We start from the raw sequence: 18,475 nt of genomic DNA, 5'->3' as shown, positions 1-18,475 counted from the left end.
GAGATTAGCTAGTTCTACAGACATTGAGCTGCAATCCTAGTGCTGCTATACACGAGAGTGGTCAAGCTGAAGGTCGTGAGCTCTGACCTCCTGGGTTCAGATTCTAGCTGCACCACTTACTAGTCTGTGACTTTTGTCAAGTTATCTAACCTCTGTGCTTCAGTGTCCCCATCAATAAAAACGGGAGAAGGTAGGATCTATGTTATATAGTGTTCCAGGATCAAGTTAAAAGTTTCCATACAGTTCTAGCAGGGCATCTGGCATACGGTACATGATTGGGGAGCGTCACCCAAGCCACTGCTGTTGTCTTGAACATAGAGGCGGTGGTGGGTTATTCTTCCTCTCTCCTTCCAGCTCCCTCTCTTGCCGTAAAACCTCAAGCCTGCTCCTCAAGTCACCAGAGAACTCTAGACACACTCCAGAAGTCACCAAGGGCCATGTGGGGTTAGACAATACAATCCCAAATGAAATACTTTAAAGAAAAACTAACACCATAAAGATCTCTTTCCATGGCACAATTTTGCCCTGATTTCTGAAGACCGTTTGTGCTTATCTTCTCTTATTCTTAACCATACCCCTCTTATTCTTAACCAGAAATCTTAAGGCGTTAGATAGAATACTTCATCCTCTCTAAATATTTTTGGGACCATTTATTCTTTATTTGCTAACAACCTTTATCAAATGCTGACTCGTGTATTTGCCCCAGTCTGCTCTTGAAGATAGGGCAGAAATTCCTTTGCTCTATAGTGCATGCTGTTGAAAGGTCTTTGAGGAAGCAAACCTCTGGTTTATGTTGTGCAACCTGCCCTATAAAGTCACCAAGGTTCATGCTTTGAAGTGGGCGGATGATTCTGCCTTTATATCCTCCACCTGACTTCTCTCATTTATGTGAAGACAGGGCAACAGGTAGCCACACATACCAATCTGCTGTGTGTCCAGCTTCAGAGGACACTCGATCTGACACTTAGGAAATGCCCTCAGTGTGGGAAACAAAGGTTACTATTTTTAAAGACTGGAAGGCAGCATGTTTGTCAACATTTCAGCATGTCACAGCCAGGCAAGCTTTAGATTTGAAAATAGAAGCCCTGATCCCATGACCTCATCTCTGTCTACTGAAGTCCCTGACTCTAAATGTCAGTGGGAGTCACATTTACTTCATGAAGCAAATTATCAGCATCGATCACCCTTTATCCAGCATCTCAGTTTCTCATGACCCTTCACGTCCCCTGCATGTCCCCAAGGCAGCCAGACACTACATGTATATCCTGGAATTAATACAAACTGCCCTCCAAACCAGTTTAGCATCCATCATGCTCGTCCTAACAGCGTGGTCAGATACTGCCAACAGCTCCTGGCACGTACTGTCTTCCACACTGCCTGTTTTCAGTGTTGTCCCATGAAAACTCTGATGTGCGAATATTAACAACAACAACAAAAGTAGGTTCTAAAACCGTATATGCAGAATACTCCTGGCTTTTAGATAGGTGTGTGTTCATGAATGTGTACTTGCACAGTGAGACAACTTGAAGGAAACACTAGAATGTGATGTCACTTACCTCCGGTGGCAGCAAGATTCAGGTGCTTTTGATGGTATGGGTTTCTGCACCATCCAAATTTTCTAAAATGTAACTTGTTCCTTAAAATTATCCAAAAAAAGTTAATCTTTATATTACAGAAACAAATTGTTAGTTATATTAGAACTTGGTGACTGGAACAATTCAAAAAACCAGTGTGCTTTAACATGAATTCACATATGAGTGCCTTGGATTCACTGGGCCTTAAATCCCGAGTTGTACCCCGCTAAGGTAAAGAACACTCAACCCTGGTCCTGTGGACAGGTGGGGAACAAGTTGATTAGGCGGCATCCGTCACTTCAGGATGTAGAAAGGTATGAGTGTGTTTTTGGTCTTCCACTTTCCCTGCTTTCAGGTTACTTGATGCCATTTATTTCCTCAGAAATACTGATGGTCTCTGGGACAGTTTTGAAAAGGCTATGACCTCTTTTTTTTTTTAATGTTTATTTTTGAGAGAGAGAGAGAATGCATGGGGGAGGGGCAGAGAGAGAGGGGGACAGAGGATCCAAAGTGGGCTCTATACTGAGAGCAGAGAGCCCCATGTGGCCTTCATACTCACAAACTGTGAGATCATGACCTGAGCTTGTGAGATCATGAGCTGAGCCAAAGTCACACACTTAACTGGCTGAGCCACCCAGGCACCCCTAGGCTGTGACCTCTTTGATCTGATAAGTAATCAAGCCTCTCAACATACAGGGTTTTTTTCCTGTTATTTATTTAATTTAATTAATTTGTTTGAGATAGCATGAGCCGGGCAGGGCAGAGGGAGAGAGAGAATCTTAAGCAGGCTCCACAGCCAGTGCGGAGTCCCATGTAGGGCTCAATCCCACCACCCCGAGATCATGACCTGAAACCAAATCAAGAGCTGGATGCTTAACTGACTGACCCACCCAGGCACCCCTCAACACACAGGTTTTGGTGTAATATATCTGTAAATAACTCTTTATGCCAAGATTGCTTTTTGCATTTCTCTTTCTCTGTCTAAATGCAATAACTCTCCACCTAGGACCTACTCAAATGGCATGAGAAATTGTAGGACTTATTTGGAACCTAAAACTACCTCATTATCTGAATAATAATCATAGACCTTACCAAATAGCAATTGAGCACTTTTGAATGTTTAGAAACATGTTCACGTGTGTTACTTCATATTTGCTTCCAAACTAGAACAGGGATTATGATTATCCCATGTTACAGATGGGGAGGGAAATGGCACAAAGAGCCTTGCCCAAGACCATAGCAGGTTTGTGGCAGAGCCAGGACTAGCAATAAAGCCTTCTCTTCCATGGCTTTTTCCAAGCTCCCACAATACCAAATGTCTTTTTCCAAGATGTTCCCCAAGGGAACCTAGACTCTAAGGAGTAATCATTATAATAATAATACCAAATATTTATGTAATGTTTGCTGTGTAAACTTTACCTGTATTAACTCAGTCCTTACCACACTTAAGAGGTAAATATTATTATTATCTCCATTTTACAGTGGAGGAAACTAAAGCCTACTACGTTTAAGTAACTTGCCCAAGGTCACCATGTTAATAGGTAGAGTAGCCAGGATATGAACCAGGCTAGAGCCACAGTCCACAGACCACTTGATAATGCAGTCAGAGCCTAACTTCTTCCCACCTGTTTATGTCTAGGGTGACCCAGACCAAAGATGACAGCTCTTCAAATAAGAGTCTCAAAATTCCTCCCCTCTAAACTTAGAGTTTGAAGTGTGTCTTATATTATTTCAACAGTAAGAATACTATTCTATTTCCTTGTGAAAAGAATAAGGGAGAATGGAGAGGAGTAACAAAATAGTTTTGCTCAAAAACCAGACAAGTTTGGGGGCACCTGGGTGGCCCAGTTTGTTAAGCGTCTGACCCTTGATTTTGGCTGAGGTCATGATCTCGCAGTTCATGAGATTGAGCCCCGTGTGGGGCTCTGCACTGACAGTGTGGAGCCTGTTTGGGATTCTCTCTCACTCTTTCTCTCTCTCTGCCCCCCACCCCCCCCCCCCACACACACTCATGCTCTCTCTTTCTCAAAATAAATAAGTAAACATTAAAAGAAAAAACAGACAAGTTTGGAAGTTTCTAGAAATTTATATTTGCCATGTTTCCTACAAAGATCTGGTCATCTGTCTCCTACCTGGCTACTAAAATAATTTCGATTGCAAGCAACAGAAGCCAACTTTACTAACTTTAAGTAAAATGAATTCATTCTAAGGATATGATAGTTTACAGAATTAGAAGAAAAGCTGAAAACTTAAACTCCAGGAAGTTGGTGTATCAGCTTTTACTGTGCTACATAAAAACCACATTGAAAATTAGCCCCCCGCCCCCCGACACACACACATACCCAGATCCCCAGCAATCATTTGTTTAGCTCAAGATTCTGCACATCCACAGTCCGGGCAAGCTTGAGCAATTCCTAGTCTGTGCCAGGCTAAGCTGTTCACCATAGGAGCTCACTCATGGGTCTGCAGTCACTGCCTGGTTGGCTAGGGTGCCTTGCATCTCCTCCACATGGTCATTTATCCCCCTGCAGACTCACTGCATCATGGACTTGGGGTTCCAAGTACAGCAAAAGAGGGCAAGCACCGTCACACAAGCACTTTTCAAGTTTCCATTTGTGGTGTATTTGATCCTGACTAAAATGAATCCTATGTTCCAGCTCAGAGTCCACATGGAAAGGGACTGCCCAAGAGCGTGGAGAGAGGAAAGAAGAATCTGAGGCCATTTTTGCCATCTCTCAGAGATGGTCAGAAATCTTGGCAACTTTAAGCATCAAGCCAGCAAGAACTAATATGCAGGCTCTTTAGGGTGCCTCTATTTGAATAACTCAGCTCCCACTACTTTCCTGCGCTTGCTTCAGTCTATTCAAGATTTCCAACAAGTATCTGACTTTGCTTGGGTCATATGTACCATGGATGGGGCACACTGAGTGAAGATCCATGAAGACTTGAATGGGGCGGGGGGGTGGGGGGGGAGTCTGATTGTGAAGTGGTTACCCAAAATAGGGGGGTGGCGGTTGCAGGATAGGTAATACAGTAATTCTTCCATCGGTATTGTTGACTCCATTGATTTTGTCCTTCTGCTCTGAACCATGTAGGTTGAATTTTCCTCGGGTAAGAGAGCAAAGGTAAGAGTCGCAACCTGTTACTCGAACAACAATTAAAACATTTACTTTGAAGACACTTGCTGAGCTGGTGATGTCCTTGGCACGGACCAGGATCTCACAGACATCTTCCTGCCATTGCTATTTATTCCCTGGGCACCAAGAGTGTAAACAAGAAAGGGAAATGAGGAGACTGGTGTTCTGATATTGAGGTCACACAGTCTTTGGCCCTGGCATTGACTCCAACAGTTATTTATTTAGGTCAGTTTCATAATTTCTGCAGAATTGGAAGACTGTTTTTAAAACTTTCTAGAAAGCAGGGAGGAGTGGTGATGAAGTCATATTTAGCATGATTCTAGGGAAGAGGGAAAACTTGAGATAGGTTGTTAGCATGACTACAGGAGCACTGGGGTATTTAAGATTGAATTATTGCCCAAATAATGGAGTTTAAGGGAATAAAAAATCTTCTTATTTGGCAAAATACTTCTCTCTTTGGACTGATAACCAAGACCATTTTTTTTTTCTGGTTACAACAGCCCACTGTTATAAAGGACAGGGAAGAGGTGATATCTGTGTGTGTATGTGAAGTCATGCTAAGTATTTGAAACATGCCTAGTGCACTATAACAATTTTCTCCAAGTGTTTGGTCATGTTTCTCCAAAGACTTAATCATGAGCCTCTAATATTTGTGTGTGTGTGTGTGTGTGTATTGTGTGTGTATATATATTATAAATTTATTTATATATTACAAACATACTAGGTATTTTAGTAAATGTTTTATAACATATAAACAAAAATTAGAAATGTTTAAAGGATGGGTTAAAAAGTGAACAAAAATTGAGTTTCTGATGTTTTCTTCCCACACCCCAGTGGATCATTCTGGATACCTCCTTGAGTGCATTCCTCTCCACTTTGAGGATTACTTGTCCAGAATACAAAAGCATCTTAGACCTGCCCTACAATTACAAAGGCACTTCTTTGTACCAGAGGAATAATAGAAAGTTGGATGTTCTGTCTTGACCAAAGTGTACTCAAGACTTAACACTTCCCTCATGTGATAGGCTGGTGCTGCTGTTTTGTAGTCACAATGACTTTGTGAATGCAGACCCTCAGATCCCTTATCATTCCCAAGCCTTTGGGGATTTATCTATGCAATGATTGTGGAAAGATTTGGACTCAAGGAATCATAACCTGAGATATTCTTCTCTCTCCATCCCCCTTTCCATTTCTTCCAGTTTTCTTCCTCCTTTCCTTCTTCAGTCTCCCCTTCAGTCTCCATCAGATTGATAATACAACTTCAAAGGCATTCTCTCTCCTCTTTTCCTTCCCTCTCCCTTTTGCTTCCTTGAGAATTCTAATAATATTTACATATTTTTATTGTGATAGCTAACATTTATTGAGCTGAAGCCCAGTTAAATGCAGTGTCTGTTAATGATCTCATTTCCCCTCACAATCCTGTTAAGTGGGTACTGTTATTATTTGCTTTGAGAATTGAGAAATCCTGCAGTTTAGAGAGGGTTAAGTAACGTGTCCAAGATCTCATAGTTTTCTAATGGCAGAGCCTGGACGAACTGACTCCAGAGCCCAAGCTTTACCCTTTTCTGTCTGCAGTGACACAAAACAGGCAGTAGAGACCAGCGTGAAGCCAGGAATTCAATCCATCATTAGTACAAACCACTTTAAAAAATTTTTTAATTTTTTTAATGTTTACTTATTTTTAAGAGAGAGAGAGAGAGAGAGAGTGAGCACGTGAGTGGAGGAGGGGCAGAGAGAGAGAGAGAGACAGAATCTAAAGCAGGCTCCAGGCTCTGTCAGCACAGAGCCCTACATGGGGTTCAAACCCACAAATGGTGAGATCATGACCTGAGCCGAAGTCGGACACTTAACCAACTGAGCCACCCAGGCGCCCCTGGTACAAACCACTTTTAAACCAGCCTTTCCCTTGCGAGCCTTGTGTCCACCCAGGAGACGCTGGTGTATATATGCCAGATGGTGGGAATGCTGTAACAAGTCAGGAAAAGTACCAAGTGTGCAAATCATCTGGAAATAACACTTCACTGTTTGCCTGCGGATTATCTACCTCATGAGGGATTCTGAAAAATTTGAGACGTTCAGAAATACAAATAGAGTTCCACCAGCTAGAATAAATTTATTGTCATGCTAGAAATTAGTTGCTCTCCTGTTTTTCTAAAAAATTACCTTAACTTGATATGTTTACGGTTTGTAAGTTTCATCTACCCTCAGTCTACATAAGAATGTCTCCTTCGATCTTAATAACTAAACAGGAGCTGGATAAGTACTGAAATGAAATGAAATTACCAACTCCAAATTCAATTGAGAAGAAGTGGCTTACTGCACACAGGAGCTGTTGGTTATTTTGTTACTGTCATTGCTGAAAGTCCACATGAAAAACAATGAGCTTTGGGCAATATGGGTGAAAAGGGAGTGATTTACAGAGATTTTTTCAGCTATTGTCAATGCCCTTAACCTTTCTGTGGGTGATCTTAGACTGGCTAACGGCACCCCTACCACCAACAGACCTTTAGAACTTCTCCTGGAAGCTGTATTATAGCCTAGCAGAGTTAACACATGGAAGGAAGGCTTGATACAGACTCCGTCAGAGTGCCCGCTCTGCTCCTTATCCCCAGCACACATGTACCCAAGCAAGCATCTGTAATACTGTGTGAGAGCCCCCAGCTCTGTTCCTTTGCCCTTATCACAACCCCCCTGTTGAACTCACCGGGTCAACCTTGGAGAAATAACAGTCCCCGTCACTAAGACTCACGTGGGTGGTTGCTGGGGTCTTACCTCACATGGTAGCCGGATGCATAGTGAGTAAGGATATGGGGGCACGCATGAGTGACACATCCACAGTGGCAGAGGGACAGGTGGTCCTAATGACTCAGCTATCCTGGTCACAGTAAGGGCATGGGCACTGTAGGCTTGCCACTCTTTCAGGACATTGTCCCAGTGGCCCTGCAGGTAGTCCTTGTCCTGGTCCCCACCTCTGACACTTCCTGGGTATGCAAACCATGCTCCACTTAGAGTCAGGATGGAGACCCTCTTTTTTCCTTGCCGTTCCTTTACGTTCTCCCTTAGAGTAACTTCTGGATGCTTCTCCTCTTTTAAGCTCCTAAACCAAAAGAACCTTTTCTACTTCTCATCACACCAGAGATGAGTTGTTGTTGTTGTTTTTAATTTCTAAATTGAACATAGTTGACGCATAAGGTTGCATTCGTTTCAGATGCGCAACATAGCGATTCAATTTCTCTTATACCTTACTGTGCTCACCACAGTGTAACTACTATCTGTCACCATACAATGCTACTATAGTACCATTAACTATATCCCCTATGCTGTGTTCTTTGTTCTCGCAACTTACTCATTCCATTACTGGAGGCTTGCATCTCCCAGTCCCCATCATTCATTTTGCCCCTCCCCCCTGCACCCCTTTCCCTCTAGCAACTATCGGTTTGTCCTCTGTATTTATAGGTCTATTTTTGTTTATTCATTTGTTTTTTAGGTTGCACATATGAGTGAAATCATATGGTATTTGTCTTTCTCAGTTTACTTATTTCACTTATCATAATACCTTCTGGGTCCATCCATGTTGTTGCAACTGGCACAGCCTCGTCATTTTTATGGCTGCATAGTGTGTGTGTGTGTGTGTGTGTGTGAGAGAGAGAGAGAGAGAGAGAGAGAGAGATTCCTTATCTGTTCATCTGTCTGTAGACACTTAGGTTGCTTCTAGATCTCAGCTATTGTAAATAATACTGTAATAAACATAGGGGTGCATATATCTCATCAAATTAGTGTTTTCATTTTCTTTGGTTAATACTAGTAGTGGAATTAATGGGTAATATGGTAGTTCTATTTTTAATTTTTGGAGGAACCTCCTTACTGTTTCCACAGTGGCTGTACCAATTTACATTCCCACCAGCAGTGTGTGAGGGTTACTTTTTCTCCACATCCTCACCAATGCTTGTTATTTCTTGCCTTTTTTATTTTAGCCATTCTGAATGGTATAAGGGAATAACTCATTGTGGTTTTGATTTGCATTTCGCTGATGATTAGTGATGTAGAGCATCTTTTCATATGTCTGTTGGCCATTTGTATGTCTTCTTTGGAAAATGTCTATTTATGAGACCATAGAAGAATTTTATGGTCCATTAAGCAGAGCTTCATTGCCCGTTCAAAAAGGCTTAGACTCTAGAAAGTCCTTTGTTCACCCCTCTTTGGTGTGCTCAAATAGTTGAGGAAGGAAATACAGGAGCTTTTTGCTATGGCAATGACAAATAAATAAAACACAGGTTGGGTTCTCAACAGGCCTTATTACTAGTTAAGTCTTTGATATACCTCAGTGTGTAAAATATTAAGAGATTAAGTTATAAAATGGAATGTTGATTTTTCAATTTGTTATAGATATTGGCATCTATCCATGTTCCCTGCCTATGACCTCTGCTGGGGAACTGGAGTGACTCTCTCAGACAACAGCAAGGTGTTTTGGTAGGATCTCTGCCCTGACGAGAGTTGAAGAATAGAGTCTTCATCTAAGACAACATGAGAAGCTGATATTAAGCCAGGGAACCAGTAAGCCAGTTGAGTGGAGATTTAGTTGTTAGAGGAAAGGAGCCAAAAGCAGGGATCCAAAGGTTGAGTACCGGTGAAATGGGGGGTGATAACGCAGAAACAAAAGTTTAGAACCAGAGAGAACAGATTCACCAGGAACACACAGGCTCCTGGGACAGTCATCAAACTTAAAGTCTGATACTTGCTTTTCTGAGCAAGAAATGATATATGTTGCTTCTCTGAGCAAAACAGAGATGAGGAATGTTGGGTGAGCTCATCTTGATAAGCAGGGATGGGGGGAGTTGGCAGAGCAATTGAGTACTGCTTCATAGGTCCTCTTAACAAATAGAAACCAGAATGAGTGTCAAATGCTCCTGCTAGGGATTCTGACAACTAGTGGTGAAGTACTAGTTTGGTGAATTGGCTTCTTCACTTTGGGGATATCCCTGACCAGGTAACTTTACCAGCACCAAATCATCCCGTCTCCTGGATAATGCTAAGGACAGATGAAGAGACTCAAAAACCCTCTGGCTCTCTTTATCAGTGTATTGTGATGACTAAGCAGGTCTCAGCTTGTTTTATCCAAGTTAGAAGCTCCGTTGATAAGGTTCAGATGACTCTTTTCTCACCCTTACACATTCACACATCAGGGGCTGACATCACCTGACCTTATGCCCAGAGGCTTCTTTGTGTAAATGGATGTAAATCCTTGTTTAGTTAACTTCTTTTCCCCTACTGAACAGTGCTCCCAAAAAGCTGTGTGTCAAGGTAACTGTTGCCCATCTCAAAGGCAGTGAGAAAAATTAACCAGATTTTAGCTTAGAGAACAAGCATTAAGAAAATAACAGAGGTAGTGAACATTGAAAGTAGGACTTTGTAAATGTTACCTTGGGTACTTTACTTAAACTTCCTGAGCCCCTCAGTCTTCCCAGCAAAATGAAGGTCAAGTTTTATTATTTCTAAAATCTCTTCAAACCTGAAAATTCTGTGGTCCTCTTTTCACTTTCTAGATCATTCCACAAATACATAACGGCCTGCTGTGCATCTGAGGCTGCTTATACAGTTTTAAGTATATGCTCTTGTGTGATAGTGACTGCTGTCTCATCTTGAGAAAACGGCAATAATCTAAGAATATTTGTTCTTGCCTCTGCAAATAAATTCAATGAACAGCGCTCAGTTTTTGCATCTGTCATTGCATGAACAAATTAGGTTAACAAATGGAGAAAGAAGAGGGCGGAGTATCTGCTGTATTCAAAATATAGAAACTTAGTCTTCCCCCATAGTTCTTACTTTTTCTTCGGTTTGGTAACTTTGACTACCATTGTAATCATTTAACTGAGTCTTTGGGGCACTTAAAATAGATTGTGGTCTAGCATTGAAAGAATCCACTGTGTCTTTTTTGTTGGCATCAGTAAAGACATTAGGAAGCTCGTAGTTTACTAGCTAGCTCTCCCAGTGGGCCGATGAGAACCTGATTTTTATACATGGCTTTGGTTTGGCAGCAGCCCAACTCATAATAAAAGCAATTTGGAGGTAGCAGGTGGAAGAGATAGTAATTAAAATTATGCTGGATTTTTGGCTTTGGTTTTATTTTAATAAGTCAATAAAATGAAATTCTGGATGATAGTTAATTTTGTTCTGAGCATAATTAGTTTTTGCCTGTTTCTTACTGAAGAAATTTGCTGGCTTTTTTTTTTCTTTCTCTCCCCTCATTGTTCTCAGTACCAACTACATTAGTCATAAGTGTCATGGGAAAGATCTAACTGCTGCTTTATCAACGTGGATTACAGCTAAACTGTTCTCTTTCTCTAAGGTTAATTAGCAGGAGTGCTAAGGATGTGTTTTGACCTTTTACTATTTATCTTGTAAGCAAACAGCATTTTCTTAAAGAATACAGATTTAATATTTTTTAAATCGCCTCTTACCCCACAGGAGACACTGGTTTTCACATCAAAATATTTTGAAATATTATATTCCAGTGCTTTTTTAATATATGTATACTTTATATCATGAAAATGTATCCTTCTAGTAGGAGTAGTGATAGCAGCTAACATCTACTGAACACTTACCATTTATTACTTGCCAGGCACAATTCTAAAATCAATATTAAATTTTCCCAACAACCCTGACAGGTAGGATTTAATATATTTTTTTAATGTTGTATTTATTTGAGAGAGAAAGAGAGCATAAGCAGGGGAGAGGCAGAGAGAGGATGGGAGAGAGAGAATCTGAAGCAGGCTCCACGCTGTCAGCATAGAGCCCGACACGGGGCTCGATCCCACGAACCTTGAGACCATGACCTGAGCTAAAATCAAGAGTCAGACACTTAACCAACTGAGCCACCCAGGAGCCCCGGGATTTCATATTTTCTTAATGTCATAGGTGGGAAGACTGAGGTGCAGAGAAATTTAAAAACTTGCCCAAAGTCACATGGCTAATGTGCTACAGGTACGGAATTGAAACCAAGGCAGTTTGACTCCAGATTGTAGGCTCTTGTTACTGTTCATGCAAAATGTATGTCATAAACAGCTTCTGTGTGAATAAACATGTGGCAATAACATTTGCTTAATAGCCGCATGGGATTCCATTTTAGGAGCATAATACTCGATATAAACAATCCTCCATCGCTGGGCATTTATGTTGTTTTCCAATTTTTCTGATACAAACATTGCTGTGATAAACCTACACTAAATGTATCTCTGCATGCCTGTATTGTTCTTTCCTTACAATACAGTTGTATGAGTAGAATTTTGGGGTCACATTTTTTGAGACTTTTGTACAAATTTTCAAATTGCCCCCAGAAAGATTTTTTTTAACTTTCATCAGAGTGTAAGTTTCCTTGTGTCACCAATAATGATTATTATTCTTTCCAAATTTTTGTCTCTATGACACAGAGAGAATTGTATTTATTGTTTTATAAAAAGGTTGAACTTCTTTTTTTTTCCAAATAGTTATTACACATTTATATTTCTTCATTAGTGAATTATTCCTTTTTAAAAACATTTTTAAAATATTATTTACCTTCGAGAGAGAGAGAGAGACAGAGTGCAAGCAGGGGAGGAACAGAGAGAGAGAGGGAGACACAGAATCCAAAGCAGACTCCAGCCTCTGAGCTGTCAGCACAGAGCCCGACACGAGGCTCGAACCCATGAACCACGAGATCATGACCTGAGCCGAAGTCAGACATCCAAACAACTGAGCCACCCAGGCGCCCCTCCTTTTTTTTTTTTTTTTCAAAGTATCTTTATTTTAAGAGAGAGACAGTGTGAATGGCGGAAGGGCAGAGAGAGGGAGAGAGAGAATCCCAAGCAGACTCCACACTGTCATCACAGAGCCCGATGTGGGGCTCAAACCATGAACCATGAGACCATGACCTGAGCCAAAACCAAGAGTTGGATGCTCAACCAACTGAGACACCCAGGTACCCCATGAATTGTCTGTTCTTATCCTATTTTATTTTACTTTATATTTGTAAGGGTGTGTCATTTTTATTAAGAATACACCATACTATTATATGAAGGATGTCAAGTTTTTGTCATATATGATATATATGTTTCCCCAGAAATTTTACATACAGATAAGTTACTTTTTATATGTGAAAGTCTCAAATAATGTAATAAAGAGGTTTTAATTAAAAGAGACTCAGAAAATATATGACCTAATCTTTGCAAAAACCATTGAAAATCTCAGTGATAAATGACAGAAAGTTAAGAGCTTACAAATAGAGAAGTCAGTGTCAATAAGGGATAGTTTTTCAAAGTAGTGTTTGTCAGTCCTTGGGTTTGCCCCAAGAAATGCTTTATTTTCATGTGAGCTAGAGACACTTTTGCTTTTCATCTGTAAAAGTATCTTTATTAAGACATTTTTTATAAATTTATTAATTTTGAGAGAGAGAGAGAGCACACAGGGGAGGGGCAGAGAGGGAGAGAGAGAGAATCCCAAGCAGACTCTGCACTGTCAGCACAGAGCCCAATGCGGGTCTTGAACCCTGAGATCATGACCTGAGCCAAAACCAAGAGTAGGGTGCTTAGCCGACTGAGCCACCCAGGTGCCCCTAAGACATTTTTTATTTAATAAATGATTTTGTAGGGAAAAAAATCTCCAGAAATTTGACCTATGTCCCACTGCTGTGCCAAATGATGGATTTTTTAAAGCAGTTTGTAATCACGGAAGATGAAACTGTCAAAGGAGAGAATATTTTGTAACAAAGTCTTTTAATACTTTTCAATGGCCATCAAAGAGAATATAGAATCTCTAGAAATTAATTTAATTAAAAACTTTCCCTCCAGATTTAAAGAAGATTCATTTAAATTGTATCCTAAGTCTAATGCTTCAAAACCGTCTAGGACTTTGTGTGATTTTAAATAGCTTCATTTAAAAAGAAATTTATTGTAAGAAAATTGTGTCAAGTGGAGACAAAGCCTCTTTTTTTTTCCACCCCCCTTCTTTTTTGGCTTCATAGAGGAGAATGAGAAATGCTATTTTGGAGACAGGATTCCCAGCAGAAGGGAATCCTTTGGCAGCAAGAATAAACAGCTTTGGCAGAAAAGCACCCTCCAGAGGAAAAAGACTTGGGCCTGTTTAAATGAGGGAGTGGTCATGAACCCCAAGGCAAAAAGGATATCCCTCCACAGGGGCTGGGTCAGTATCAGGCTGTTTGGGTGGGAGCACTAAGGTTACAAAAGCTCCTTAGAGTGGCTTCATAAGAAACTGATGTTTTGAGATGGAACCCCAGTTGTCTAGGGAGGATCAGTTACTGTTCCAAGGAAGTGATTGTATTTTACTCCGGGCCACACTGTTCCCTTTAGCCTTCATTATGATAACAATAGTAGTTGTTGCAGTAATAGTAGTAATAAGGATAATGATAATAATGATAAATAAAATAATACATAAATCCTACAAACCTGGGTTTTCTTGACCCCTTTCCCTTCATTTTTCCAGAAAATAAAGCACACATCTACAAAAGTGTATTAATGATTAATTTGAAGGGAAGTCTCATTTTTAATTTTAAAATGCTTTGAGGGACACCTGGGTGGCTCTGTCAGTTAAGCACCTGACTTCGGCTCAGGTCATGATCTCACCCAGATTCATGGGTTTGAGCCCCACATCGGGTTTTGCACTGACAGTGCAGAGCCTGCTTGGGATTCTCTCTCCCCTCTCTCTCTGCCCCTCCCTCACGCTCTCTCAAAATAAATTAAAAAAAAAAAAAAAGATGAATGACAAGCAGCCATCCCACCACATGTAATTCTACTTCCATTTATGTGCAGCATTACTAATTTGGTTTGGTCAGATATGATATTCGTGACAGTTAAGGGAAGTGCTCAGAAAACTCAACTACTTGACTCAACCACTGAGCATCCATTTCTCTTTCGTGCCACATTACTGGAAATAGAAACAGTGGGTAAAGTGGTGGCAGAGGTCCCCCCTCGACATTTCTCCAGGAACAGAGTAAATAGAACTGCTCCAGTGCAAACTCTTTTCTCACTTAGTCACTCAACAAACTTTTACTGAATATCTACTGGATGCCAGATTTGTTTTCCGTGCCACTCCTTCATCAGAATCCACTCCTTGCTAAAGGCTTCACTTTCCCCTCCCCTCCCACAGTCCCCGCAAACACACAGGGTCTTGATGCTGACTGAAAGGTTTGGATCTTTCCCTTATGGAGACTCGAGTTCTGCCTCCCCTTCCTTGAAGGCCCTGCCAGGGTGGAGTTTTATTTGTAATAATACTTTTTTATCTGCATAAAATAAATAAACTCCAAGATGGAAAAGTATTTTAGAGAAAATAGAAGAAATTATAAGTATTTCCTCATGTTATTGCATACTTGTAAACATTTTAATGGCTGGGTATTCTATTGTGTACCTCCGTTTCTTAACATTCACCCAAAACTTCATTCACAATTTAGATTTATTTCCTTAGGGAAGAATTACAAAGTTATTATTTATGCACATTAGTAAGGCCTTAATTCAAATGGCCAAACCACTTTCAGAGAGTTTGTAGCAACTTAGAGTCCCATTAAAGGTCTATTTACTGTTCATATCATAGTACCCTTACCTTCATTGAAGAGTAAAAACTTTAAGAATCTTCACTGATTGTTTTCAATCTGCATTTTTTTCTTATTTCCAGTGAGATTGGACATTTTCACATGCTTATTAGACATTTTTAGTTTCTCTCTCCTGAGCTTTCTGTATGTGTCCTTTGTCTGTATTTCTATTGGAGTTTTTATAGCCTTCTAATTTACCTGTATGACCTTATTCAGGATGTTAACACTTTGTTTTTAATATTTATTGATCACATTTGGGCAAATTCCCCCCAATTGCATTATTTGTAATCATATTATCACTTAGAGCAGATAACTTGTCTAATGAGATCAGCTTTATATCATTTTATGTAGGAGGTGGTTTTCAATGTCTAAGAATTAAGAATGCATACTTTATAGCACAGTAAAAAAAAATCTATTCTAGAAACTTCTATTAAATAAAGGGAGAATGTATAAGAGTTAAACTGCAAGGGATCTTGGGCCTATCAGTGCTTCTGTATTGATAGACCTATTTGTATTCTTACTGCATTTGATGTGTGGCCCCTTTGGTGTGCTTATTACAAAATTATGAGATTCTGTGCCCAGACTAGCACTTGAGACAGGTAGTGAGCTGCTTTTGAATTTATCAGATTCCAGATAAAATTCTACTCATCCTTCATTCCCATACCTCAGTTTCCCGTACTTGTAGAAGCCCTGAATAGCAGCCCTCATAAGCTCTCCTTTTTCTTGCAGACAGTTCTTCCTCACTCCAGGAAGATGAAGAGGTAGAGATGGAGGCTGTCAGCTGGCCGGCCAGTAGTCCAGCCACGAATGGACACCCTGCAACTCCAGTGACTTCTGCTCGTTTCCCCAGCTGGGTGACTTTTGATGACAATGAAGTCAGCTGCCCTTTGCCACCAGTCACCTCTCCCCTGAAGCCAAACCCACCACCTACTGCATCTGTGATCCCAGATGTACCTTATCACTCAGCTGGGTCATTTAAGAAGAGGGAACGTCCCAAGAGCACATTGATGAACTTTTCCAAAGTTCAGAAGCTGGACATTTCCTCCTTAAACCATCCGCCTTCCATAACTGAGGCTCCACCTTGGAGGGCAACCAATCCTTTCCTGAATGAGACTCTGCAGGATGTACAGCCTTCCCCCATCAACCCTTTCATTGCTTTTTTTGAGGAGCAGGAGAGACGCTCCCAAAACAATTCCATTTCCAGTGCCACAGGCAAAAGCCAAAGAGATTCTCTCATTGTCATCTACCAAGATGCCATCAGTTTTGATGACTCAAGCAAAAACCAGTCACACTCTGATGCCGTTGAAAAACTCAAACAACTCCAGATTGATGATCCTGATCACTTAAGCAGTGCGACACTACCAGATGATGACCCGAAAGCCTGGATTGAACTAGATGACCACCCACCTGGTTCAGTGCTGTCCCAGCCCAGGGATGGATGGCCAATGATGCTAAGGATCCCTGAGAAGAAAAACATCATGTCGTCTAGGCACTGGGGACCCATCTACATCAAACTGACAGACAGTGGTTACTTGCAGCTGTATTATGAGCAGGGCCTAGAAAAACCATTCCGTGAGTTCAAGCTGGAGATCTGCCATGAAATTTCAGAACCCCGGCTCCAAAACTATGATGAGAATGGCAGGATCCACAGCTTGAGAATAGACCGTGTCACCTACAAGGAGAAGAAGAAATACCAGCCCAAACCTGCTGTGGCCCACACAGCAGAGAGGGAACAAGTGATCAAGCTGGGCACCACCAATTACGATGACTTCCTCAGTTTCATCCGAGCCGTTCAGGACCGGCTCATGAATCTGCCAGTGTTGTCAATGGACTTAAGCACAGTGGGCTTGAACTACCTTGAAGAGGAGATTACTGTGGATGTCAGGGATGAGTTCTCTGGCATTGTGAGCAAGGGAGACAACCAGATTCTCCAGCACCATGTCCTGACACGGATCCACATTCTGAGTTTCCTCTCTGGGCTTGCAGAGTGCCGCTTGGGCCTCAACGATGTCCTTGTCAAAGGGAATGAAATAGTTTCCCGGCAGGACATCATGCCGACCACCACCACAAAGTGGATCAAGCTCCATCAGTGCCATTTTCATGGGTGCGTGGATGAGGATGTATTCAACAACTCACGGGTTATTCTGTTCAACCCTTTGGACGCCTGCCGGTTTGAGCTAATGCGGTTCAGGACAATATTTGCAGAAAAGACCTTGCCTTTCACACTCAGGACAGCAGCAAGCATCAATGGGGCAGAGGTGGAGGTGCAGAGCTGGCTGAGGATGTCAACCGGCTTCTCCTCTAACCGAGACCCTCTCACCCAGGTTCCCTGTGAGAATGTGATGGTTCGTTACCCCGTGCCCAGTGAGTGGGTGAAAAACTTCCGCAGGGAAAGTGTCCTGGGGGAAAAGTCTCTAAAAGCTAAAGTGAACCGGGGGGCAAGTTTTGGTTCAACTAGTGTATCTGGTTCTGAGCCTGTCATGAGAGTAACTCTGGGAACTGCCAAGTACGAGCATGCCTTCAACTCCATTGTGTGGAGGATAAACCGACTGCCTGACAAAAACTCGGGTAGGTACAGGCTTCTCTTCTGTGAAAACTGCCACATGGTTACAGAAGAGCAGGGGTCCAAGTTCCACACTCTGTTCCCCTATGAAGTGCTGGTTTCTGTTGGGTGACAAATGGTAATGGAGGAATGGGACCAGAAAATCAAAAATACTTGTGCGGAGTAAGGAACAAACGTGAATGACCCAGTTCACAACATGTTCTCACCCCTTTGTCATCACGCTTCTTCCAGAGAATTCTGCATTATTAGCGGGTTGAGCCGCTAAGCATGTTTCCAGGGCAGCTTATGAGTTTGTATTCTTTTCTGACTCATATAAGTATTATATGTGGTGCTGGAAGCTGTTTCCAGATCCTAGCAGGCTTCTGGGTTCTGAAAAGGTATCTTTCTCAGTTAGATTTAAGATTCGAGTCACCATGTGCAAGACCTGTCAGTCATAACGTCTCCAACTTGGAGTTGGGATTTGAGGATGCAGGAAGGGGAGAAATGGCCTCTGATGAGACTGAAGATCCAGCCAGGACCAGAAGGTCCAATAGGGCTGAAATTCTGTCAGACAAAAAAACCAAATCAATAAAGGAAGGTATGTTTGAATTACACAAAGAAAGCAAGCTAACCAGCCCTAGCTGGC

The 18,475-nt window shown here is 41.5% G+C and overlaps 1 protein-coding gene and 1 long non-coding RNA gene across 6 annotated transcripts in view; one reads left to right on the top strand and one right to left on the bottom strand.

Annotated features, from left to right (window-relative positions):
• The window catches only part of STON2 (stonin 2), a 145,608-nt gene that overhangs the window by 119,452 nt on the left and 7,681 nt on the right, over positions 1 to 18,475 (top strand). For all 5 annotated transcript variants that reach the window (XM_027066345.2, XM_027066344.2, XM_027066342.2 and 2 more), the window contains one exon: positions 16,017 to 17,855. In XM_027066345.2, coding sequence (XP_026922146.1) covers positions 16,017 to 17,855 — 1,839 coding nt within the window. The remainder of the gene's footprint in view (positions 1 to 16,016; positions 17,856 to 18,475) is intronic.
• Positions 2,032 to 6,443, bottom strand: LOC128316090 (uncharacterized). Its single transcript, XR_008299575.1, has 2 exons — positions 3,018 to 6,443; positions 2,032 to 2,978 (listed from the first exon to the last, which is right to left on the bottom strand). It is a non-coding gene; the product is annotated as an uncharacterized LOC128316090 (long non-coding RNA).

Source organism: Acinonyx jubatus, chromosome B3 (assembly GCF_027475565.1).
Source record: "Acinonyx jubatus isolate Ajub_Pintada_27869175 chromosome B3, VMU_Ajub_asm_v1.0, whole genome shotgun sequence".
Classification (NCBI taxonomy): Eukaryota; Metazoa; Chordata; class Mammalia; order Carnivora; family Felidae; genus Acinonyx; species Acinonyx jubatus.
The sequence above is the reverse complement of the archived record's forward strand: the minus strand, read 5'-3'. Positions and strand labels throughout refer to the sequence as shown.